At 39.9% G+C, this 26,719-nt stretch overlaps 1 protein-coding gene across 1 annotated transcript in view; it reads right to left on the bottom strand.

The window, feature by feature from the left end:
* Positions 1-26,719, bottom strand: part of NID2 (nidogen 2) — a 92,045-nt gene that overhangs the window by 30,824 nt on the left and 34,502 nt on the right. The window contains exon 8 of the mRNA XM_055435533.2: positions 25,476-25,706. Coding sequence (XP_055291508.1) covers positions 25,476-25,706 — 231 coding nt within the window. The remainder of the gene's footprint in view (positions 1-25,475; positions 25,707-26,719) is intronic.

Here is a 26,719-nt window from a genome sequence, read left to right as displayed (position 1 = left end):
CAAAAAAGAGCTTCACGACGAAGATAATCACAATGGTGTGATCACTCACCTAGAGCCAGACATCCTGGAATGTGAAGTCAAGTGGGCCTTAGGAAGCACCACTATGAACAAAGCTAGTGGAGGTGATGGAATTCCAATTGAGCTATTTCAAATCCTGGAAGATGATGCTGTGAAAGTGCTGCACTCAATATGCCAGCAAATTTGGAAAACTCAGCAGTGGCCACAGGACTGGAAAAGGTCAGTTTTCACTCCAATCCCAAAGAAAGGCAATGCCAAAGAATGTTCAAACTACTGCACAATTGTACTCATCTCACACGCTAGTAAAGTCATGCTCAAAATTCTCCAAGCCAGGCTTCAGCAATACGTGAACCATGAACTTCCAGATGTTCAAGATGGTTTTAGAAAAGGCAAAGGAACCAGAAATCAAATTGCCGACATCCGCTGGATCATGGAAAAAGCAATAGCGTTCCAGAAAAACATCTATTTCTGCTTTATTGACTATGCCAAAGCCTTTGTCTGTGTGGATCACAATAAACTGTGGAAAATTCTGAAAGAGATGGGAATACCAGACCACCTGACCTGCCTCTTGAGAAACCTACATGCAGGTCAGGAAGCAACAGTTAGAGCTGGACATGGGACAACAGACTGGTTCCAAATAGGAAAAGGAGTACGTCAAGGCTGTATATTGTCACCCTGCTTATTTAACTTATATGCAGAGTGCATCATGAGACACGCTGGGCTGGAAGAAGTACAAGCTGGAATCAAGATTGTGGGAGAAATATCAATAACAGATATGCAGATGACACCACCCTTATGGCAGAAAGTGAAGAGGAACTAAAAAGCCTCTTGATGAAAGTGAAAGAGGAGAGTGAAAAGGTTGGCTTAAAGCTCAGCATTCAGAAAACAAAGATCATGGCATCTGTCCCATCACTTCATGGGAAATAGATGGGGAAACAGTGGAAATAGTGTTAGACTTTATTTTGGAAGGCTCCAAAATCACTGCAGATGGTGATTGCAGCCATGAAATTAAAAGATGCTTACTCCTTGGAAGGAAAGTTATGACCAACCTAGATAGCATGTTAAAAAGCAGAGACATTACTTTGCCAACCAAGGTCCGTCTAGTCAAGGCTATGGTTTTTCCAGTGGTCATGTATGGATGTGAGAGGTGGACTGTGAAGAAAGCTGAGCGCCAAAGAATTGATGCTTTTGAACTGTGATGTTGGAAAAGACTCTTGAGAGTCCCTTGGACTGCAAGGAGATCCAACCAGTCCATCCTAAAGGAGATCAGTCCTGGGTGTTCATTGGAAGGAATGATGCTAAAGCTGAAACTCCAATACTTTGACCACCTCATGCGAAGAGTTGACTCATTGGAAAAGACTCTGACGCTGGGAGGGATTGGGGGCAGGAGGAGAAGGGGACGACAGAGGATGAGATCACTAGATGGCATCACCAACTCGATGGACATGAGTTTGAGTGAACTCCAGGAGTTGGTGATGGACAGGGAGCCCTGGTGTGCTGCGATTCATGGGGGTCGCAGAGATTCAGACACGACTGAGCGACTGAACTGAATTGACTGAGGAGAAGAAAGAGAGAAAGGATCCTAGAAAATACTTGAAGAGATAACAGCTGAAAACTTCCCCAAGATGGGAAAGGAAATAGTCAATCATGTCCAGGAAGCAGAGTCACCAGGATAAATCCAATGAGGAACACATTGAAACATATGGCAATCAAACTGATAAAAATTAAAGACAAAGTTAAATTATTAAAGCAAGAAGGGAAAAAAGACAAATAACATACAAGAAAAAACACATAAGGTTATCAGCCAATTTCTCAATAGAAACCCTACAAGCCAAAAGAGAATGGCAGAATATATTCCAAGTGATGAAAGGGAAGAACCTACAACCAAGAATGCTCTACCCAGCAAGACTCTCATTCAGATTTTATGGAGAAATCAAAAGCTTTCCTCACAAGCAAAAGTTGAGATTCTTCAACCCCACTAAACCTGTTTTACAACAAATGCTAAAGGAACTTCTCTAGGCAGGAAACACAAGAGAAGGAAAACTTCTACAAAATATAAACCCAAAACAATTAACAAAATGGTAATATGATCATACATATCGACAATTACTTTAAATGTAAATGGATTAAATGCACCAACCAAAAGACATGCACCAACCAATAGACTGGCTGAGTGGATACAAAAACAAGACCCATATGTATGTTGTCTACAAGAGACCCATTTCATACCTAGGGACACTTACAGACTGAAAGTAAGGGGATGGGAGAAGGTATTTCACACAAATGGAAATCATAAGAAAGTTGGAGTAGCAATACTCATATCAGACAAAATAGACTTTAAAACAAAGACTGTTATAAGAGACAAAGAAAGACACTGCATAATGACCAAGGGTTCAATCCAAGAAGAAGATACAACAATTATAAATATATATGCACCCAACATAGGAGCACCTCAATTTGTAAGGCAAATACTAACAAACGGAAAGGGAGAAATCAACAGTAACACAATAACAGTGGGGGGCTTTAATACCCTACTTTCATCAATAGATCATCCAGACAGAAAATCAATAAGCAAACAGAGGCCTTAAATGACACTTTAGATGAATTGGACATAATTGACATTTATAGAGCATTCCTCCAAAAGCAGCAGACTACACATTTTTCTCAAGTGCACACGGTCATGTGTAGCCCACACATGACCACATACTGGGCTACAAGATAAGCCTTGGTAAATTTAAGAAAATTTAAATAATATCAAGCATCTTTTCTAATCATAATGCTATGAGATTAGAAATAAACTACAAGGAAAAAAACTCTAAGAAACACAAACATGTAGCAGCTAAACAACATGTGACTAAACAACCATTAGATAACTGAAGAAATCAAAGAATAAATTAAAAAATACCTAGAGACAAATGATAAGGAAAGCACAAGTTAAAAAACTTAGGGGATGCAGGAAAAGCAGTTCTATGAGGGAAGTTTATAGCAATACAGTCTTACCTCAAGAAACAAGAAAAATCTCAAATAAACAACCTACTGCTACTGCTGCTGCTAAGTCACTTCAGTCGTGTCCGACTCTGTGTGATCCCATAGACGGAAGCCCACCAGGCTCCCCCATCCCTGGGATTCTCCAGGCAAGAACACTGGAGTGGGTTGTCATTTCCTTCTCCAATGTGTGAAAGTGAAAAGTGAAAGTGAAGTTGCTCAGTCATGTCTGACTCGTAGCGACCCCATGGACTGCAGCCCACCAGGCTCCTCCATCCATGGGATTTTCTAGGCAATAGTACTGGAGTGGCTTGCCATTGCCTTCTCAGAAACAACCTAACCTTACCCCTAATACAACTAGAGAAAGAAGAACAAACTAAACCTAAAGTTAGTTGAAGGAAAGAAATCATAAAGATCAGAGCAGAAATAAATGGAATAGAGACAAAGAACACAATTGCAAAGATCAGTGAAACTAAAAGCTGATTCTTTGAGAAGATAAACAAGATTGATAAACCATTAGCCAGACTCATCAAGAAAAAAAAAGGGAGAGGACTCAAATCAGTAAAATTAGAAATAGAAAAGATGTTACAACTGACTCTACAGAAATACAAAGAATCATAAGACTACTATGAACAGCTTATACCAATAAAATGGTATTTTTATTGGAAGAAATGCACAATTTCTTAGCAAGGTATGATCTCCGTAAATGAACCAGGAAGAAACAGAAAATACAAACAAACCAATCACAAGCACTGAAATTGAAACTGTGTTTAAAAACCTCCCAACAAACAAAAGTTCAGGACCTGATGGCTTCACAGGCGAATTTTTATCAAACATTTAGAGAAGAGTTAACATCTATTCTTTTGAAATTATTCCAAAAAGTTGCAGAGGAAGGAACACTTACCAATTCATTTCATGAGGCCACCATCTGATACCAAAATCAGACAAAGATACCACAAAAAAAAAAAAGAAAATTATAGGCCAATATCACTAATGAACATAGATGCAAAACTCCTCAACAAAATACTAGCAATCCATATCCAACAATACATTTAAAAAAATCATACACCATGATCAAGTAGAATTCATCCCAGGGTTGCAAGGATTTTTCAACATCCACAAATCAATCAATGTCATACACCATATTCAATAAATTGAAGAAGAAAAACTATATGATCATCTCAATAGATGCAGAAAAGACTTTTGACAAAATTCAGCCCCAATTTATGAAAAAACTCTCCAGAAAGTGGGCATAGAGGGTACATACCTCAACATAACAAAGGCCAAATATGACAAACCTACAACTAGCAGCATATTCAATGGTGAAAAGCTAAAAGCATTCCCTCTAAAATCAGGAACAAGGCAAGGATGTCCACTCTCACCATTTTTATTCAACATAGTTTTGGAAGTCCTAGCTACAGCAGAGAAGAAGTAAAGGGAATCCAAGTTGCAAAAAATGTTAAATTGTCACTGCAGATGACATGATACTATACACAGAAGATCCTAAAGACATTACCATAAAATTACTAGAGTTCATCAACAAATTTGGTAAAGTTGCAAGTCACAAAATTAATACACAGAAATCTGTTGCATTTCTATACACTAACAATGAAAGATTAGAAAGAGAAATTCAAGAAGCAATTCCATTTACCATTGCATCAAAACAAATAAAATACCTAGGAATAAACCTACTTAAGGAGATAAAAGACCTGTACTCCAAAAAGTATAAGATGCTGATGAAAGAAATCAAAGAAAACATAAACAGATGGAATCCATGTTCATGGATTGGAAGAATCAATATTCCCAAAATGACTATACTACCCAAGGCAATCTACAGATGCAACACAATCCCTATCAAATTACCAATGGCCTTTTTCACAGAACTAGAACAAAAAAATCTCAACATCTGTATGGAGACATAAAAGACCCCAAAGAGTCAAAGCAATCTTGAAAAAGAAAAATGGAACTGGAGGAATCAGGCTCTTGGACTTCAGACTATACTACAAAGCTACAGTCATCAAAACAGTATGGTACTGGCACAAAAATAGAAATATAGATCAGTGGAACAGGATAGAAAACCCAGAAACAAGTCCATGCACCTACAGTCAGTTAATCTATGACAAAGGAGGCAAGGCTACACAATGTTGGAAAGACAGTCTCTTCAACAATGGCGCTGGGAAAACTGGACAGCCACATGTAAAACAATGAAATTGGATCATTCCTTAACTGCATCCAAAAAAATAAACTCAAAATGGATTAAAGACCTAAATGTTAGACCAGACACTATAAAACTCTCAGAGGAAAACACAGGCAGAACACTCTCTGACATAAATCACAGCAAAATCTTTTCTAATCCATCTCCCAGAATAATGGAAATAAAAGCAAAAATTAACAAATGGGACCTACTTAAACTCACAAGCTTTTGCACAGCAAAGGAAACAATAAACAAAACAAAAACAAAACCTACAGATAGGGAGAAAATATTCACAAATAATGTGACTGATAAGGGATTAGTCTCCAAAATTTACAAACAGCTTATGCCACTTAATAGCATCAAAACAAACAACCCACTCAAAAAATGGGCAGAAGACCTGAATAGATATTTCTCTAAAGAGAACACACAGATGGCCAATAGGCACATGAAAAGATGTTCAAAATTGCTATTCAGTTCAGTTCAGTCGCTCAGTTGTGTCCGACTCTTTGCAACCCCATGAACCACAGCACGCCAGGCCTCCCTGTCCATCACCAACTCCCGGAGTTCACTCAAACTCATGTCCACTGAGTCGGTGATGCCATCCAGCCATCTCATTCTCTGTCGTCCCCGTCTCCTCCTACCCCCAATCCCTCCTAGCATCAGAGTCTTTTCCAGTGAGTCAACTGGTCGCATGATGTGGCCAAAGTATTGGAGTTTCAGCTTTAGCATCAGTCCTTCCAATGAACACCCAGGATTGATCTCCTTTAGAATGGACCGGTTGGATCTCCTTGCAGTACAAGGGACTCTCGAGAGTCTTCTCCAGCACCACAGTTCAAAAGCATCAATTCTTCGGCGATCAGCTTTCTTCACAGTCCAACTTTCACATCCATACATGACCACGGGAAAAACCATAGCCTTGACTAGACAGACCTTGGTTGGCAAAGTAATGTCTCTGCTTTTTAATATGTTATCTAGGCTGGTCATAACTTTCCTTCCAAGGAGTAAGCGTCTTTTAATTTCATGGTCAGAATGGCTATAAAAAAAATCCACAAACAACAAATGCTGGAGAGGGTGTGGAAAGAAGGAAACCCTCCTGCACTGTTGGTGAGAATGTAAATTGGTACAGCCACGATGGAGAATAGTAAGTATGGAGGTTCCTTAAAAAACTTAAAATAGAGCTACCATGATGAGAGAATTGACAGAACTTTGTGATTTAAGGTTTGAGACACATTTAAGAGAGATACGTACACCCCAGTGTTCATTGCAGCACTGTTTACAAAGGTCAAAACATGGAAATAACTAAAATGTCCATTGACAAAGGAATGGATAAAGAAGATGTGGTGTATATCATATACAATGGAATATTACTCAGACATTAAAAAGAAAGAAATAAGGCCATCTGCAACAACATGGATGGACCTAGAGAGTCATACTGAGTGAAGTCAGACAGAGAAGGAGAAAGATCGTACGACAACCCTTATATGTGGAACCTAAAAAGAATTGATACAAATGAACTTACAAAACAGAAAGAGACTCACAGACTTAGAAAACCAACTCATGGGTTCTGGGGGGAAGGGATAGTTAAGGACTTTGGGAAGGTCATGTACACACTGCTATATTTAAAATGGATAACAAAAATCTATTGTATAGCACATGGAACTCTGCTCAATGTTATGTGGCAGCCTGGATGGGAGGGCGGTTTGACGGAGAGTGGATACATGTACATGTATAGCTGAGTCCCTTCACTGTTCACCTGAAACTATCGCCACATCATTAATTGGCTATACCCCAATGCAAAATGTTTTTAGTGTTTAAAAATAAAAGTGAAAAAAAAAAACAGTAAAGAAAAATGACAAGCACGTAAACAAAAGAATTATTCCTACAATTATACTAATACCACAAACATGACTATCAAAGAACATAATCTGAATTAATACCACAGTCCATAGCTTATTAATTAGTCTATAAGCTTTTTCATCTTAATTTAATGACAGTAGCCTTAACGTCTCACTAATTTTTTTTCTAACTCCTTAATCAGCATCATTATTAATTTTAACAATATGACTCATGATTAACATTAATAGCCAACCAATTTCGCCTACTCAAAGAATCATTAGCTTGAAATAATATTTACCATACGAATTATATTAGGAATATTCCTAATTATAAAATTCACAGCCACAGAATTAATCTCATTTTATATTTTATTTGAAGCAACACTAATTTCAACACTTATTATCATTACTCATTGGGGTAATCAACCAGAATATCTTAAAGCAGAACCTTCTCATTTTATACCCTAGTAGGAGTTCTTCCGGAGAAGGCAATGGCAAGCCACTCCAGTACTCTTGCCTAGAAAATCCCATGGACGGAGGAGCCTGGTAGGCTGCAGTCCGTGGGGTCACTAAGGGTCGGACACAACTGAGCGACTTCACTTTCACTTTTCACTTTCACACATTGGAGAAGGAAATGGCAACCCACTCCAGTGTTCTTGCCTGGAGAATCCCAGGGACGGGGGAGCCTGGTGGGCTTCTGTCTGTGGGGTCACACAGAGTCGGACACGACTGAAGTGACTTAGCAGCAGCAGCAGCAGGAGTTCTTCTACTCTTAGTAGCACAATATATATTCAAATCATCTCAGGTTTGGGACTTCCCTGGAAGTCCAGTGGTTAAGCCTCCAAGCTTCCACTGAAAGGGGCGTAAGGAAACTAAAGATCCTGCCTGGGAGTCTGCATGCTACACTGCATCACCAAAACAAACAAACAAACAAAAAACTTTCACAGGCTCACTAAATTTTTTAATACTTCAATATTGAACACAAGCAACATCCAACTCCTGATTCAACATTTTCACATGACTAGCATGTATGATAGCCTTTACAGTAAAAATACTCCTCTACAGCCTTCACCCTTGATTACCTAAAGCACAGGTAGAAGCCCCCGTTGCAGGATCCATAGTCCTAGCAGCTGAACCAGTAAGATTCTGAGGCTGTGGTATATTGTGAATCACAATTCTAAACACATTAACAGATTTCATAACATACCCCTTTTTCATACTCTCCTTAGAAGGAATAACCATAACTAGTTCAATTTGTTTACACCAAACAGACCTGAAGTTACTGATTGCATATTCTTCTGTCAGTCACACAGCACTTGTTATTGTTCAGTTCAGTGCTCAGTCGTGTCCGACTCTTTGTGACCCCATGGACTGCAGCATACCAAGCTTCCCTGTCCATCACCAGCTCCTGAAGCTTACTCAAACTCATGTCATGTCAGTGATGCCATCCAACCATCTCATCCTCTGTCATCCCCTTCTCCTCCTGCCTTCAATCTTTCCTAGCATCAGCAGCTTTTCCAGTGAGTCAGTTTTTCCCATCAGGTGGCCAAAGTATTGGAGTTTCAGCTTCAGCATCAGCCTTCCAATGAATATACAGGACTGATTTTCTTCAGGATTGACTGGTTGGATCTTCTTGCAGTCCAACAGACCCTCAAGAGTCTTCTTCAACACCACAATTCAAAAGTATCAATTCTTTGGTGCTCAGGTTTCTTTACAGTCCAACTCTCACATCCATACATGACTACTGAAAAATCCATAGCTTTGACGAGATGGACCTTTGTTGGAAAAGTAATGTCTCTGCTTTTTAATATGCTAGCTAGGTTGGTCAATGGCAAGCCACTCCAGTACACTTGCCTAGAAAATCCCATGGATGGAGCAGCCTGGTTGGCTGCAGTCCGTGGGGTCGCTAAGGGTCGGACACGACTGAGTGACTTCACTTTCACTTTTCACTTTCATGCACTGGAGAAGGAAATGGCAACCCACTCCAGTGTTCTTGCTTGGAGAATCCCAGGGACGGGGGAGCCTGGTGGGCTTCCATCTATGGGGTCACACAGAGTCGGACACGACTGAAGTGACTTAGCAGCAGCAGCTAGGTTGATCATAGCTTTTCTTCCAAGGAGCAAGCATCTTTTAACTTCATGGCTGCAGTCACCATCTGCAGTGATTTTGGAGCCCCCCAAAATAGTCTTGCACTGTTTCCATCATTTCCCCATCTATTTGCCATAAATTGATGGGACCAGATGCCATGATCTTCGTTTTTTGAATGTTGAGTTTTAAGCCAGCTTTTTCACTTTTCACTCTCCTCTTTCACTTAACACCTTAAAGGTTATATAGGAGCCACAAACCTAGTAACTGCCCACAACCTCACATCATCCATATTATTCTGCCTAGACAATTAAAATTACGAAAGAATTCACAGCCAAACAATAATTCTAGCATGAGGTCTACAAACATTCCTCCCATTAATACATGATGACTACTAGCAAGTTGAACAAACCTAGCTCTAACCACCAACTATCATTCTAACTGGAGAACTATTTGTGGTAGTATCATCCTTCTCATGATCAAATATCGTGATAATCTTAATAGGGATTAACACAGTACAATAATTACTACACATATTAATTGTAACACAATGAGGCAAGTAAACATACCATATCAGTAATATTAAACCATCATTCGCACAAGAAAATGCCTCATAACCTCTCACATTTTACCTCTCTTACTCCTACCATTAAACCCTTGAATTATTTTAGGGTTCTTATATTGTAAATATAGTTTTGGTTTTTTTTAAAAAAATTAATTGTGAATCTAGTAACAGAGGACTAAACCTTCTTATTTACCAAAAAAGTATGCAAGAACTGCTAATTCATGCTACCCCATATAATAGCATAGGTTTTTCAAACTGGATAGTAGTTATCCCATTGGTCTTAGGAACCAAAAAATTAGTGCAACTACAAATAAACTAAACTTATTTACCTCTTTCACACTACATATTTATACTAACTGTATCAATTATAATAACAAACACCAACATCTACAAAAGTAATATATATCCATCCTACGTAAAAACCACTATGCTTCTATCACCAGCTTAATTCCAACAATAATATTTATTCGTATATGTCAAGAGATAATTTTCTCAATCTAAAGCCTTAAATCATCACTTAGCTTCAATTAGACTATTTCTCAATAATATTTGTTCCAGTAGAATTATTCCTCACATGATCAGTTAAGGAATTTTCAATATGATTATTAAATACTAATTTTTCTTATCACAATACTAATTCTTGTCACTGAAAACAATCTTTCACAACTTTTCATTGGGTGAAAAGGAGTCAGAATTATATCTTTCCTACTTATCAGGTGATGACATGGATGAGCAGATGCAAATATAGCTGCTCTTCAAACAATTTTATATAATCACACTGGAGATACTGGATTATATCAGTAGTATAATTTCTATTTAACTTAAACCATGAGACATACAACAAATTTTGATGCTTAAACTAAATCACTCAAACCTACCTCTAATAGGACTTGTGTTGGCTGCAACTGGAAAATCCACCCTATTTGGCCTCCATTAAAGACTTCCCTCAGCAACAGAAGTCCCTACTTCCGTTTTAGCCCTACTCCACTCAAGCACAGTAGTTGTAGCAGGTATTTTCCTACTTATCCACTTTTACCCTTTAACAGAATGATAAATTTATCCAAACAACATTATATTTGGATAAATATCGCTATCTTATTTACAACAATATGCACTCTTACCCAAAATGACATTTAAAAAATTGTTGCCTTCTCTACTTCAAGCCAATTAGGCCTTCCGTTCCGTTGCTCAGTTGTGTCCAACTCTATGCAACCCCGTGGACTGTAGACTACCAGGCTTCTCCGTCCATGGGATTCTCCAGGCAAGAATACTGGAGTGGTTTACCGTTTCCTTCTCCAGGGGATCTTCCCGACCCAGGGATTGAACCTGGGTCTCCCGCATTGGAGGCAGACGCTTTAACCTCTGAGCCACCAAATTAGGCCTTAGAATCATTAATAATCAATACTAACCAATCTTATCTAGCATTTCTCCATATTTGCACACACCCCTTTTTAAAGGCCATACTGTTTATATGGTCTGGATCTAATATTCATAGCCCAAATGATGAACAAGACATTTGAAAGTTAGGAGGTTTATTTAAAGCAATACCTTGTACCACAACAACCGTCACTATCAGAAGTCTCTCACTGTTGGGAATACCATTCCTCACAGGCTTCTACTCTAAAGACCTAAATTATCAACACTGCTAATACACTGTATACCAACACCTGAGCCCAAGTCTCATCACCACATTTCTTACAGCTGTCTGTAGCACCCACAATATTTTCTTTACACCATTAGGACAATTCATTAACTTAATGAAAACAACCCACTCCCAATCAATTCTATTAAACGTTTACTGGTGGGAAGTATTTTCACTGGATTCATTACTTCCAACAATATTCCCCCAACAAGCCTTACAAATAACTACACCTTATTACTTGAAACTAACTTCCCTGTAAAATTTAAATGCCCTCAAATTTTTAAAATTTTCCAGCCTCTTAGGATATTTTCTCATTATTATACATCACTTCCCACCATACTTAAATTTATCAACAAGCCAGAAATCAGCATCATCCCTCCTAGATTTCATCTGACTAGAAAGAATCCTACGAAAACTACTTCCCTTATTCAAATAAAATTCTCTACACTAGTGTCAGACCAAAAAGGCCTAATCGAAGTATATTTTCTTTCATTCCTCATTACACTTACCCTAAGCATAATCTATTTAATTATCATGAATAACCTATGGTTTTTCCAGTAGTCACGTATGGATGTGAGAGTTGGACCATAAAGAAAACTGAGTGCCAAAGAATTGATGCTTTTGAACTATGGTATTGGAGTAGACTCTTGAGAGTCCCTTGGACTGCAAGGAGATCAGACCAGTCAATCCTAAAGGAAATCAGTCCTGAATATTCATTGGAAGGACTGATGCTAAAGCTCCAATACTTCAACCACTTGATGCAAAGAGCCAACTCATTGGAAAAGACCTTGATGCTGGGAAAGACTGAAGGCAGGAGAAGGGGATGACAGAGGATGAGATGGTTGGATGGTATCACCGACTTGATGGACATGAGTTTGAGTAAGCTCCAGGAGTTGGTGATGGACAGGGAAGCCTGGGGTGCTATAGTCCATGGGGTCACAAAGAATCAGACACAACTGAGGAACTGAACTGAACCTTTATAATAACCACAACACCAATAAGCAATGATACACCAGTAACAATTATCAGTCAAGTACCAGAGCTGCACAACACCCCAATTCCTGTACCTCTTCAAAAAACTCAGAATCACCTGTATCATAAATAACCCAATCATCTAGCCCATTAAACTTAAACACAATCTCCCCTTCCTCACCATTTAAGACACAAAATACTACTGAAAATTCTATCAACAACCTTGAAAGAAATATACCTACAACAGTCTTACTAGAGACTCAAACTTCAGAATACTTCTCAGTAGCCATAGCTGACATATAACCAAATACTACTAATATTTAGCCTAAATAAATAAAAATACTATTAAACCCCGAAATGAACCACCAAAATTCAACACAATCCCACAACCAATATCACCACCTACCATCAAAGTCCACATAATTAGGTGAATGTTTTGAAGAAAACCCCCGCAAAACTAATTACAGAAATAGTACTTAAACAAAATGTATGTTATCATTGTTCTTACATGGACTCTAACCATAGCCAATAAAATGAAAAATCATCACTGTTAATTCAACTATAAGAACACTAGGGCTTCCATGGTGGCTCAGTGGTGAAGAATCCGTCTGCTGGTGCAGGAGACACAGGTTCGATCCCCGGTCTGGGAAGATCCCATATGCCACAGAACAATTAAGCCTGGGTGTCACAACTCTTGAGTCTGTGCTCTAGAGCCCCAGAGCCGCAACTACTGAGCCCACATGTCACAACTACTGAAGCCCATGTGTTCTAGAGCCCTTGCTCCACAATGAGAAGCCTGCTGCTGCTGCTGCTAAGTCACTTCAGTCGTGTCCGACTCTGTGTGACCCCGTAGATGGAAGCCCACCAGGCTCCCCCGTCCCTGGGATTCTCCAGGCAAGAACACTGGAGTGGGTTGCCATTTCCTTCTCCAATGTGTGAAAGTGAAAAGTGAAAGTGAAGTCGCTCAGTCGTTCTTAGCGACCCCACGGACTGCAGCCTACCAGGCTCCTCCATCCATGGGATTTTCTAGGCAATAGTACTGGAGTGGCTTGCCATTGCCTTCTCCGAATGAGAAGCCTACGTACCACCAACTAGAGAGTAGCCCCTGGCTTCCCGCAACTAGGGAAAAGCCCATGCAGCAATGAAGACCAGCACAGTCAAAACTTAATTTTAAAAAGAATATTAATGATCAACATCCAAAAAGCACATCCATTAATAAAAATTATTAACAATGTAGTTATTGATCTCCTAGCTCCATCAAACATTTCATCATGATGAAACCTTGGTTCCCTACTGGGCATTTGCTCAGTTCTACAAGTTCTTATTCCTAGCAAGACATTATACATCAGACACAGTCATCACTTTTTCATTAGTAACACATGTCTGCCAAGCTGTAAACTATGGATGAGTTATCAAATATCTACATGCAAAGGAAGCCTCCATTTTTTAAATTTTCCTATTTATTCATGTAGGACAAGGCTTATATTACTGATCCTATACTTTTTTAGAAACATGAAACACTGAAATCAACCTATTTACAGTCATAGCTACAGCATTTATAGGCTATGTCATACTGGAGGACAAATATCTGAAGGGCAACAGTTATTACTAATGTCCTTTCAGCAATTCCAAATATTAGCACAAGCCTCATCAAATGAACCTGAGGTGACTTTTCAGTAGATAAAGTAAATCTTACACAGTTCTTCACCTTCCATTTTACTCTCCCATTTATCATCGCAGCACTAGCAGCTGTCCACTTACTATTGCTTCACAAAACAGGACCTAATAACCCCACGAGAATCTCATCTCATATAGACAAAATCCCACTTCATATACCATACAATCAAAGGGGCTTCCCTTCTGGCTCAGTTGGTAAAGGATCTGCCTGCTAATGCAGGAGACGAAGAAGACCCAGGTTCAATCCCTGGGTCAGGAAGATCCCCTGGAGAAGGGGAAAAGCAATCCATTCCAGTATTCTTGCCTAGAGAGCCCCATGGACAGAGGAGCCTGGCAGGTTACAGTCCATGAGGTCGCAAAGAGCCGGACATGATTGAAGTGACAGAGCATGCACACATGCATGCAAAGACATCCTAGGTGCCTCATTACTAATTCTGATACTAATAACATTAGCAGTATTTTCACCGCTTACTAGGAGACCTACACAACTACACCCCGCAAACTCTCTCAACACACCACTTCGTATCAAACCAGAGTGATATTTTCTATTTGCCTATGCAATTCTACAGCCAATTCCTAATAAATTAAGAGTATTGGCCCTAATCTTTTCAGTTTTCATTCTAGCATTTATCCCAACGTTTCACACAACCAAATAATGAAGTGTAACGTTTCGACCTCTCAGTCAATATGTATTTTGAGTACTAGTAGCAGACCTGTAACACTGACATGATTTAGAGGACAACCTATAGAGCACCGCTTCATTATCATCCAACAATTAGCATTCATGTATTTCTTTTTAATTCTAGTACAATGCCAGTAGAGCTTCCCAGGCGGTGCTAGTCGTAAAGAATCCACCAGCAATGTAGGAGACCTGGGTTCAATCGCTGGGTCAGGAAGATCCCCTGAAGGAGGGCACAGCAACCCACTCCAGGATCCTTGCCTGGAGAATTCCATGGACAGAGGAGCCTGGCTGGTTACAGTCACACAGAGTTGGACATGACTGGAGAGACTTAGCATGCACGCACACACATAATGCCAGTAACTAGCATCATTGAAAATAACCTCCTAAAATGAAGAGTCTTTGTAGTATATCTATAATACTGGTCTTGTAAACCAGAAAAGGAGAATAAGTCTCCCTAAGACTCAAGGAAGAAGCTCCAGCTCCACCATCAGCACCCAAAGCTGAAATTCTATTTAAATTAGTCCCTGAAGATTTGTTATGGGATATTTACAAGATTTACATTTACTAAAAACCATCTCAGTGTTAAAATAACCTCTTTTTACCATAAATTACTATGTACTTCATGCATAATATGTATTACCACTTTAATAAGTACAAATACATATTGTATAAATACATATTATACATAATATACTACATGTATAATTATTTGTTATTTACCCCATCTTACAAGCATGCACATGAACCTACTGATAGTAAATAATACACTATACATAAATTCATTATTTACTCTATGCTTAAAAGCATATATGTTATACTATTATTACATGGTACAATACTATTGGTTGTACATAGTACATTAAGTCAAATCAATTCTAGTCAACATGTGCATCATATCCAATAGATCACAAGTTTAATCAGCAAGTCACGTGAAACCATAAACCCCTCTTGGCTGGTGTCCCTCCTCTTGCTCCAGGCCAGTAACCTGGGGTGGTTTCTATTAACGTCTGAACCTCATCAGATATCTGGTTCTTCAGGACCTAAAATGACCTGCCCTTTCCTCTTAAATAAGACATCTTGATGGACTAATGACTAATGAGCCATGCTCACACATAACTTTGGTTTCATGCATTTGGTATATTTTCAATTTTTAAAGGCACGCTGTAGGTTGCTGTATAACACAGGGAGCCCAGCCTGGTGCTCTGTGATGACCCAGAAGGGTGGAATGAGGGGGCAGGGAGGGAAAGCTCAAGAGGGAGGTGATACACATATAATTATGGCTGATTTGCACTGTTGTACAGGAGAAACCAACATAACACTGTAAAGCAATTTTCCCCCAATTAAAAATAAATGAAAAAAAAAAAAACCATAAAGGGATACTGTGACTCAGTTATGGCCATCTGAGGCCTTAAACACAGTCAAATAAACTGAACGTTAACTGAATATTATTGAATATTATTTACCAACATCAACCATAAAGTGTTACTCAGTCAATGGTTATAAAACAAGGAAATTACATACACATACATACGAGTACAGACTGAACAGGTACATGACCTATTTAACAAACCCCCCTTACTCCCCACTAAATCCCATGCTCTACATGTCCTTAATGCCCTGTCAAACTCCCAAAACAGAGCATAAACATATAAATACATAGAATTTAATCTATCCAACAATGTAATGTGTAAAATAAAATAGACCTAGAAAATAAGCATTAATCATACCAAAGAATTATTTAGATATTTACCATTTATATAGACCGATATCTCCCAAGATCCATCAACCATTTTAATAAAAATTTTAATACTAAATTTAGCATAAATCACACGAAACATTATATACATCTTACTTCACTATATAAACACAACTTGTCAATGTAGCTTAAAACCTAAAGCAAGGCACTGAAAATGCCTAGATAAGTTTATCAATTCCATAAATACATAGGTTTGGTCCCAGCCTTTATATTAGGGTTTTTTTTTAATTGAAAGATAATTGCTTTACAATACTGTGTTGGTTTCTGCCATACATCAACATGAATCAGCCACAGGTATACATATGTCCCCTTCCTCTTGAATCTCCCTCCCATCTCCCACCCCTCTAGGTTGTCACAGAGCACTGGTTTGAGCTCCCTGCATCATACAGCAAATTCCCACTGGCTATCTATTTTACATATGGTAATATAAATGTTTCCATGCTACTCTCTCCATTCATCCCACCCTCTCCATCCCCCTCTGTCCATAAGTCTGTTCTCTGCATCTACATCTCCATAAAACTACATATGCAATCATCCACACCCAATGAGAATGCCCTCTAAATCACTAAGATCGCCAGTCCAGGTTTGATGCATGATACAGGATGCTCAGGGCTGGTGCACTGGGATGACCCAGAGGGATGACATGGGGAGGCAGGTGGGAGGGGGCTTCAAAATGGGGAACACATGTACACCCGGGGCGGATTCATGTCAATGTATGGCAAAACCAATACAATATTGTAAAGTAATTAGCCTCCAATTAAAATTTTTAAAAAATAAAGAAGCCGGCATCAAGCACACTAATAGTAGTAGCTCATAATGTCTTGCTTAACCACACCCCCATGGAAGCCAGTAGGAATAAAAATAAAGCCATAAACAAAAGTTCAGCTAAGTTATATTAACTAGGGTTGATAAATTCCATGCCAGCCACCATGATCATACGATTAATACAAATTAATAGAAATTTAGTGTAAAACATGTTAAAGAGTAATAGAAAGCTAAATTTCAATTAAGCTGTAAAAAGCCATAGCTAAATAAAAATAGACGATGAAAGTGACTAGTATTTCCTAATGACATGACAACTAAGACCCAAAGTGGGATTAGATACCCCACTATGCTTGGCCCTAAATCCAAATAATTATAACAACAAAATCATTCACCAGAGTACTACTAGCAACAGCTCAAAACTCAAAGGACTTGGCTATGCCTCACACCCCTCTAGAGGAGCCTGTTCTATAATAGATAAAACCCACCAACCCTTGCTAATTCAGTCTATCTACCACTGTCTCTAGCAAACCCTAAGAAAGGAATAAAAGCATAATTATCATAAATGAAAATGTTAAGTCAAGGTATAACCGATGGGGTGGAAAGAAATGGGTTGTATTTTCTATTTCAAGAATATATTTCTCACTACACGAAAGTTTTTATGAAAACTAAAAACTTTAGTTTTTATGCATGCTATTAGCATGCAGAATCTGTCTGCCAATGCAGGGGACATGGGTTTGATCCCTGGTCCAGGAAAATCCCATACGCCTCAGGACAATAAGACTGCGTGCCACAACTAGTGAGCCCATGTGCTGCAACTACTAAAGCCCACGTGCCTCAAGCCTGTGCTCTGCAACAAGAGAAAACACTGCAACGAGAAGCCCAAGCACAGCAACTAGAGAATAGCCCCCACTCGCCACAGAAAGCCCACATAGAGCAACGAAGACCCAGCACAGCCAAAAATAAATACTTATTTTTTAAAGAAAACGGAATGCTTAATTGAATAAGGCCATGGAGCACACATACACCATCCATTACCTTCCCCAAGTACTGTAATAAACACTATGTGAGAGGAGACAAATCAGAACAAAGTAAGTATACTGGAAAGTGTGTTCAAATAAGTCAAAACAAGAGTTAAATAAAAGCACCTAGTTTACACTTAGAAGATTTCATAATTTATGAATACTTTGAACCAAGTCAAGCCAAACCCCCACAAGTTTTACTAGTATAAGCAAATTAAATAAAACTTCACTCAACATTTAAAGTATAGGAGACAGAAATTCAAAATATCCTCTGGCACTATAGAGAAAGTACAATAAGGGAATAATGAAAGAAACATTAAAAGTAATAAAAAGAAAAGTTTACCCCAGATGGGAATACCAGACCACCTGACCTGCCTCTTGAGAAACCTGTATGCAGGTCAGGAAGCAACAGTTAGAACTGGACATGGAACAACAGACTGGTTCCAAATAGGAAAAGGAGTACATCAAGGCTGTATATTGTCACCTTGCTTATTTAACTTATATGCAGAGTACATCATGAGGAACGCTGGGCTGGAAGAAGCACAAGCTGGAATCAAGATTTCTGGGAGAAATATCAATAATCTCAGATATGCAGATGACACTACCCTTATGGCAGAAAGTGAAGAGGAACTCAAAAGCCTCTTGATGAAAGTGAAAGAGGAGAGTGAAAAGGTTGGTTTGAAGCTCAACATTCAGAAAACAAAGATCATGGCATCTGGTCCCATCACTTCATGGGAAATAGATGGAAAAACAGTGGAAACAGTGTCAGACTTTATTTTTTTGGGCTCCAAAATCACTGCAGATGCTGATTGCAGCCATGAAATTAAAAGACGCTTACTCCTTGGAAGGAAAGTTATGACCAACCTTGATAGTATATTAAAAAGCAGAGACATTACTTTGCCAACAAAGGTCCGTCTAGTCAAGGCTATGGTTTTACCCGTGGTCATGTATGGATGTGAGAGTTGGACTGCGAAGAAGGCTGATTGCCGAAGAATTGATGCTTTTGAACTGTGGTGTTGGAGAAGACTCTTGAGAGTCCCTTGTACCGCAAGGAGATCCAACCAGTCCATTCTAACGGAGATCGATCCTGGGTGTTCATTAGAGGGACTGATGCTGAAGCTGAAACTGCAATACTTTGGCCACCTCATGCGATGAGTTGACTAACTGGAAAAGACTCTGATGCTGGGAAAGGTTGGGGGCGGGAGAAGAAGGGGACAACCGAGAATGAGATGGCTGGATGGCATCACCGACTCTGTGGACATAAGTTTGAGTGAGCTCCGGGAGTTGGTGATGGACAGGGAGGCCTGGCGTGCTGTGATTCATGGGGTCGCAGAGAGTCGGACACGACTGAGCGACTGAACTGAACTGAACATTTTGCATAATCATTTAACTAGCAAACATTAACAAAGAGAAGTTAAATATCCTGAAACCAGAAGAGCTACTTATGAAGAGACTCATCTACGTAGCAAAATAAGATTTGGAAGTAGAGGTGACAAGTCTAACGAGCCTAGTGATAGCTGGTTCTCCAGGAAAAGAATTTTAGTTCAACTTTTAAAATTACCAAAAAATTAAAAATTTTAATCTATTTTTAAATGTTAATATAAAAAGGTTAGATTTTAGACATGGATACAACCTTATCTAGAGGTTAAAAACAACACTACAGTTGGCTTAAATGCAGCCACCAATTAAGAAAGCATTCAAGCTCAATAACTTTATCTTAATACCAGTAACAAGCAAACCAACTCCTAGCTTTATACTGGACTAATCTATTGACCAATAGGGGCAACAGTGTTAATATGATGATGAAAGTGAAAGTTAGTCAGTCATGTCCAACTCTTTGTGACACCATGGACTGTAAGCCTACCAGGCTCCTCTGTCCATGGAATTCTCCAAGCCAGAATAGTGGAGCAGGTAGCTGGTTGCCTCCCTTCTGCAGGACATCTTCCTAACCCAGGGATGGAACCTAGGTCTCCCGCATTGCAGGCAGATTCTTTACCAGCTGAGCCACGGAAGCCCAAGAATACTGGTGTGGGTAGCCTATCCCTTCTCCAGCGGATCTTCCTGACCCAGAAATTGAACTGGGGTCTCATGCATTTTATAGGTAGATTCTTTTTTTTTTAAATTAATTTTAATAGGAGGATAATTTCTTTGTAATATTGTGATGGTTTTTGCCACACATCAACATGAATCACCAATGGGTGCACATGTGTCTCCCTATCCTGAACCCCCCTCACCTCCTGCCCCACCACATCCCTCTGGGTTGTCCCAGAGCACCAGCTTTGAGTGCCCTGCTTCATGCATCGAACTTGCACTGGTAATCTATTTTACATATGGTAATATACATGTTTCAATGTTATTCTCTCATATCATCCTATCTTCGCTTTCTCCCACACAGTCCAAATGTCTGTTCTTTACAATTGTGTCTCTTTGACTGCCTTGCATATAGGATTGTCATTACCATCTTTCTAAATTCCATATATAAGCATTAATATCAGCTTCCCTGACAGCTCAGTTGGTAAATAATCCACCTGCAATGCAGGAGACCCTGGTTTGATTCCTGGGTCAGGAAGATCCACTGGAGAAGGGATAGGCTACCCACTCCAGTATTCTTGGGCTTCCCTTGTGGCTAAGCAGGTAAAAAATCCACCTGCAATGCAGGAGACCTGGGTTTGATCCCTGGGTTGGGAAGATCCCCTGGAGAAGGGAAAGGCTACCCACTCCAGTATTCTGGCCCAGAGAATTCCATGGACTATACAGTCCATGGGGTCGCAAAGAGTCAGACACAACTTTCACTTCATGCGTTAATACGCTGTCTTAGTGTTTCTCTTTCTGACTTACTTCACTCTGTATAATAGGCTCCAGTTTCACCCACCTCATTAGAACTGGCTCAAATGTGTTCTTTTTTATACATGAGGCTACGGTTTTTCCAGTGGTCATGTATGGATGTGAGAGTTGGACTATGAAGAAAGTTGATCGCCGAAGAATTGATGCTTTTGAACTGTGGTGTTGGAGAAGACTCTTGAGAGTCCCTTGGACTGCAAGGAGATCCAACCAGTCCATCCTAAAGGAGATCAGTCCTGAGTGTTCATTGGAAGGACTGATGCTAAAGCTGAAACTGCAATACTTAGGCTACCTGATACGAAGAGTTGACTCACTGGAAAAGACTCTGATGCTGGGAGGGATTGGGGGCAGGAGGAGAAAGGGACGACAGAGAATGAGATGGCTGGATGGCATCACCGACTCGATGGACATGCGTTTGAGTGAACTCCAGGAGTTGGTGATGGACAGGGAGGCCTGGGGTGCTGTGATTCATGGGGTCGCAAAGAGTTGGACACGACTGAGCTACTGAATATTTCATTGTGTATATGTACCACAACTTCTTTATCCATTCATCCACTGATGGACATCTAGGTTGCGTCCATGTCCTAGCTATAGTGAACAGTGTGCAGCTGGATTCTTTACCAGATGATATACCAGGGAAGCCCTCAATAACTTTATCTTAATACCAATAATAAGCAAATGAACTCCTAGCTTTATGCTGAACTAATCTATTGACCAATAGAGGCAACAATGTTAACATGAGTAGCTAGAAATATTTCTTCTTACATAAACTTACATCAGTAACTAATAATATACTGACACATGCATGCATGCTAAGTCACTTCAGTTGTGTCCAACTCTTTGCAACTCTATGGACTATAGCCCACCAGGCTTCTCTGTCTGTGGGATTCTCCAGGCAAGAATATTGGAGTGGGTTGCCATGCCCTCCTCCAGGGGATCACAGACCGTAGTCTCCTGTGTCTCCTGCATTGGCACGTGGGTGCTTTACTACTAATGTCACCTGGGACGCCCAATATACTGATAATTAACAGCAAATAAACACAACCCAAGATTATTCAGTAATTATGCTATTAATCCAACGCAGTCAAGGCACTCAAGGAAAGAATTTTGAAAAGTAAAAGGAACACAGCAAACAAAAAAAATCACCTCTAGCACAACTAGTATTAGAGGCCCTGCCTGCCCAGTGACAACTGGTAAACAGTCATAGTATCCTGACTGTACAGAGGTACCATAATCAATTGTTCTCTGACTAAAGACTTGTATTAATGGCCACATGAGGGTTTTGTTGTTTCTTACTTTCAATCAGTGAAACTGACCTCCACGTGAAGAGGCAGCAATAGCAAAATAAAACAAGACCCTTTGGAGCTTTAATTAACTCCCCAGAAAACTAACTAAACCACTAAGGGAAAACAAATTTTTATATGGGTTGACATTTTTGGTTGGGGTGTCCTCAGAGAATAAAATATCTCCAAATGATTAAAGTCTAGACTTACTAGTCAAAATATTATCCCTTATTGATCCAAAAATTGATCAACAGAACAAGCTACCCTAGGAAAAACAGTGCAATCCTATTCTAGAGTTCATATTGACAAAAGGTCTATGACCTCGATATTGGGTCAGGACACCCCAATAGTATAACTGCTACTAAAAATGTGTTTGTTCAACGATTAAAGTCCTACATGATCTGAGTTCAGACCAGAGTCATCAAGATTGTTTTCTATTATATAGTTCTTCCAGTGTGAAAAGACAAAGAGAAATAATGCCCATGTGAAAAAACTGCCATACACACACACACATATATATAACCAATTAATGATATAATTTAATATATACAAAATATTACCCAAGAACAGACTTTATTAAGGTGATAGAATCAGGTAATTGTGTAAAACTTAACCCTTTCTAACCAGAGGTTCAAATCCTTTCCCTAACAAATGTTTATAATTAACATCTTAATATTCATCATCTCCATTCTTTTAGCTATGGCATTTCTTGCATTAATTTAGCCAAAAATCTTAGGTTATATGCAACTTCCAAAGAGACCAAATATTGTCAGACCATACAGCCTATTACAACCTACTGCTGACACAGTTGAATTATTATTAAAGAACCACTATTCCTTAAGGAACCAGCTACATCTTCCATTTCTATACCAGTCCTAACTTTAACCCTAGCCCTAATCATACAAATTGCTCTACCCATACATTATCCCCTTATTAATATAAATCTAGGGGTAATATTTATACTAGCTATGCCAAGCCTAGCTCTATATTCCATCTTATGATCCAGATGGGCTTCCAACACAAAATATACATTAAGAAGAGCCTTATGTGCAGTACACAATTTCATATGAAGTAACACTAGCAATTATTCCTCTATCAATCCTTTTAATAAACGGATCTTTAACCCTCTCAACCCTCATCACAAGAACATTTATGAATAATTTTCCTCTCACGATCCCTAGCTATAATCAATTTATTTATTCCCACTCTAGCAGAAATTAACCGAGCCCAAGCCCCCTTTGACCTAACCAAAGGAGAATCTACACTCTCATTGGGTTTCAGTGTAGAATATGCAGCAGGCACATTGGATATATTTTTCTTAGCAGAATATGCCAACAATATAATAAATACTCTCACAATAATCCTCTTTCTAGGATATTCCACAACCCCCACATACCAGAACTATATACAACCAACTTTATTATAAAACACTATCAACAATTTCTTTGCTATGAACTAAAGCATCCTACCCTTGATTCCCATATGATCAACTAATATATCTACTCTGAAAAAACTTCCCACCACTAATACTAGCTCCCATGCATACGACACATCTCACTACCTATTATAACATCAAGCATCACCCTCCACAAATGTTAAGAAATGTATGATAGGGACTTCCCTGGTTAAGAATCTGCCTGCCAATGCGGGGGTCACAGGTTCAACATCTGGTCAAGGAACTAAGATCCCCCATGGCCTAGGGCAACTAAGCACATGCAGTGCAACCACTGAGCCCACATACTCTAGAGCCCATGCTCCTCAACAAGAGAAGCCACTGCAATGAGAAAATCATGCACCACAACTAGAGAAAGCCCCCCCACAGCAACAGAGACCCAGTGCAGCCGAAAATAAATGGAAAAAAAAGACAAAAAGATTATTTTTAAAAAAAGAAAGTCTGATAAAAGTTATTTTGCTAGAGTAAGTAACAGAGGTTTAAACCCTCATATGTCTAGAATCATAGAAATTGAACCTACCCTTAAGAATTCAAAATTCTTCGTGTTACCATAATACACTATATTCTATAGTAATGTCAGCTAGATAAGCTATCAAGCCCATTCTCTGAAAATGTTAGTTTATATCCTTTCTGTACAAATAAATGGAGAAGGCAACGGCAACCCACTCCAGTAATCTTGCCTGGAAAATCCCATGGAAGGAGCCTGGTAGGCTACAGTCCATGGGGTCGCTTAGAGTCGGACACGACTGAGCGACTTCACTTTCACTTTTCACTTTCATGCATTGGAGAAGGAAATGGCAACCCACCCCAGTGTTCTTGCTTGGAGAATCCCAGGGACGATGGAGCCTGGTGGGCTGCTGTCCTTGGGATCTCACAGAGTTGGACACGACTGAAGCGACTTAGCAGCAGCACCAGCAGTACTAATAAACGCCATCAACTTTATCATCATCATAACAATAATTATCTCAAGGACCATAATTGCAATGACCAGCCCCCACTGACTACTTATCTGCATCCAACTGAGGCACTGGGTCTTTGTCCCACCTTGATTTGATGAAATCCTTCCGTTCCATTGCTCAGTCGTGTCTGACTCTTTGCGACCCCGTGGACTGTAGCCTACCAGGCTTCTCCGTCCATGGGATTCTCCAGGCAAGAATACTGGAGTGGGTTACCGTTTCCTTCTCCAGGGGATCTTCCCGACCCAGGAATCGAACCCGGGTCTCCCGCATTGAAGGCAGATGCTTTAACCTCTGAGCCACCAGGGAAGCCCAATTAGCTTAAATGTCACTTCCTTGGGGACATCTTCCCTGAAATTCCCAACTAGGCTCACAGCACCCTGTGCTTATCACTATCATATTTGTCAGCATCATTCCCCCTCCTAACTTGGCCACACCTTGATCACAGGTGTGTCCCCAACATGGATGGGCGCACACCATTCGGTGTTGCAACAAACCAGCCTCATGTATAATATGCTCTATTCCTCATCTTGGTAGGAACACTATCTAAAAGCTCCATTTCTACCTCTGTTTCCACCTCAAGGACAGGATCCTGCTTTATTCTTCCTTACACCCAGCACCTAACAGAGCCTGGCACTCAGTTACCCTTAGTAACCTATGTAAATGGTTCTGAGGTATTAAAAAGGAATGAAGAGAGAAGGTTCAATGTAATTTTTGCCCAGTAAGAACAGAAAAGGGAAACCATACCTTCAACAGGGCCGATTTGATTGGTCACAGCGAATCTGAGCACTTTTTCTTCATCCGAGTACAAGGCAAAGACCCGATCAACATTCAGCTGCTGGGTGATGGGGACAGTCCAGTGTCTGGGGGCATGCCTGCACACCTGATAAGTGATGTTCTGGTGGATGCGGTAGGACTGTGTTTGGTTGATGGCACCAGACATGAGAGTGTAGGTTCTGGTACTTGTGGAGGTCACAGCTGCAACAGACATCATTCAGTCAAACAAGAAAATTTGCAAATATTAAAAACAGAGGTTTTTAATGTGGGTTGAGTTTCTTGGCACAGTTTTTATGTAGTTGCTGGAGTATGTGCCCCTCAGAAGTTCCCGAGTTTAAACAGGAACCTGCAAGTCAACCCCAATAACCGGTGTAAAAGTAAAACCAAAGTGTTGAGAGCAGGAGGTATAAACCCTGCTGTCAATATTCACAAAGCGTTCACTATGTTATGTGCCAGCCATGTCCAGCACTCGATATGCACTGCCTCCTTTACTCCTCACAGTAGCCTGGTGGACCCTGTCATCGTGTATGGAGAGCCTTACAGAAGTTAAGGAGGAGTTACGAAGCAGTCTAAGACACAAGGCTGGTAACACAGAGTGGTCACCGGAATTCAAGTTGGCCTGACTCTGCTTCCCACGTTTTCAGCCAATCCATCCATCAGTGCACAGAAAAGAAGCTTTCCAACACCTTGCGCTTCAGTCTGAAGGCTTCTGGGGAAAGGAAGTGGGGGAGGGCATCTTTCAGCTCCATCTGGGTGCAGAGTAGGGAGGCCTGACAGTTTTCTGGCCATCAGTCACCCTGTGCCCAGGCCAGGCCTCTGCTGCCCATTCTCTTCCCTATGCCTCTTGCCTGATTTCATCATAGAAGCAGCAAAGGCACAATCAAAACCCTTGTGCTGCAGGACAGGAGCTGAGATCGGGGCAGCATCTTGAAAGCAGGTGGTGTTTTACAGAATACATCACACTTAACACGTCACCCATGTGAGACAGACAGAAAGCAGGTTATTATTCTAGAGATGAGCAAACAGGCTCTCTGATGTAAGTGATCTTCTTCCCCACATTCTTTAGACACATTATGACAAAAATTCCTATCTTCTGACTCCAAATTTAACAGTTTTACAACACTGCAGCTCCAAACAAGGTTACAGAACAAGTATAAATTCCAATAATCAGTACTTTTCCATGGTCCAGAGAGGACGAGAGTTAAAAACTATAC

Source organism: Moschus berezovskii, chromosome 9 (genome assembly GCF_049115385.1).
Source record: "Moschus berezovskii isolate FMDL1 chromosome 9, NW_MosBer_1.0, whole genome shotgun sequence".
In the NCBI taxonomy this organism is placed as follows: domain Eukaryota; kingdom Metazoa; phylum Chordata; class Mammalia; order Artiodactyla; family Moschidae; genus Moschus; species Moschus berezovskii.
The sequence above is the reverse complement of the archived record's forward strand: the minus strand, read 5'-3'. Positions and strand labels throughout refer to the sequence as shown.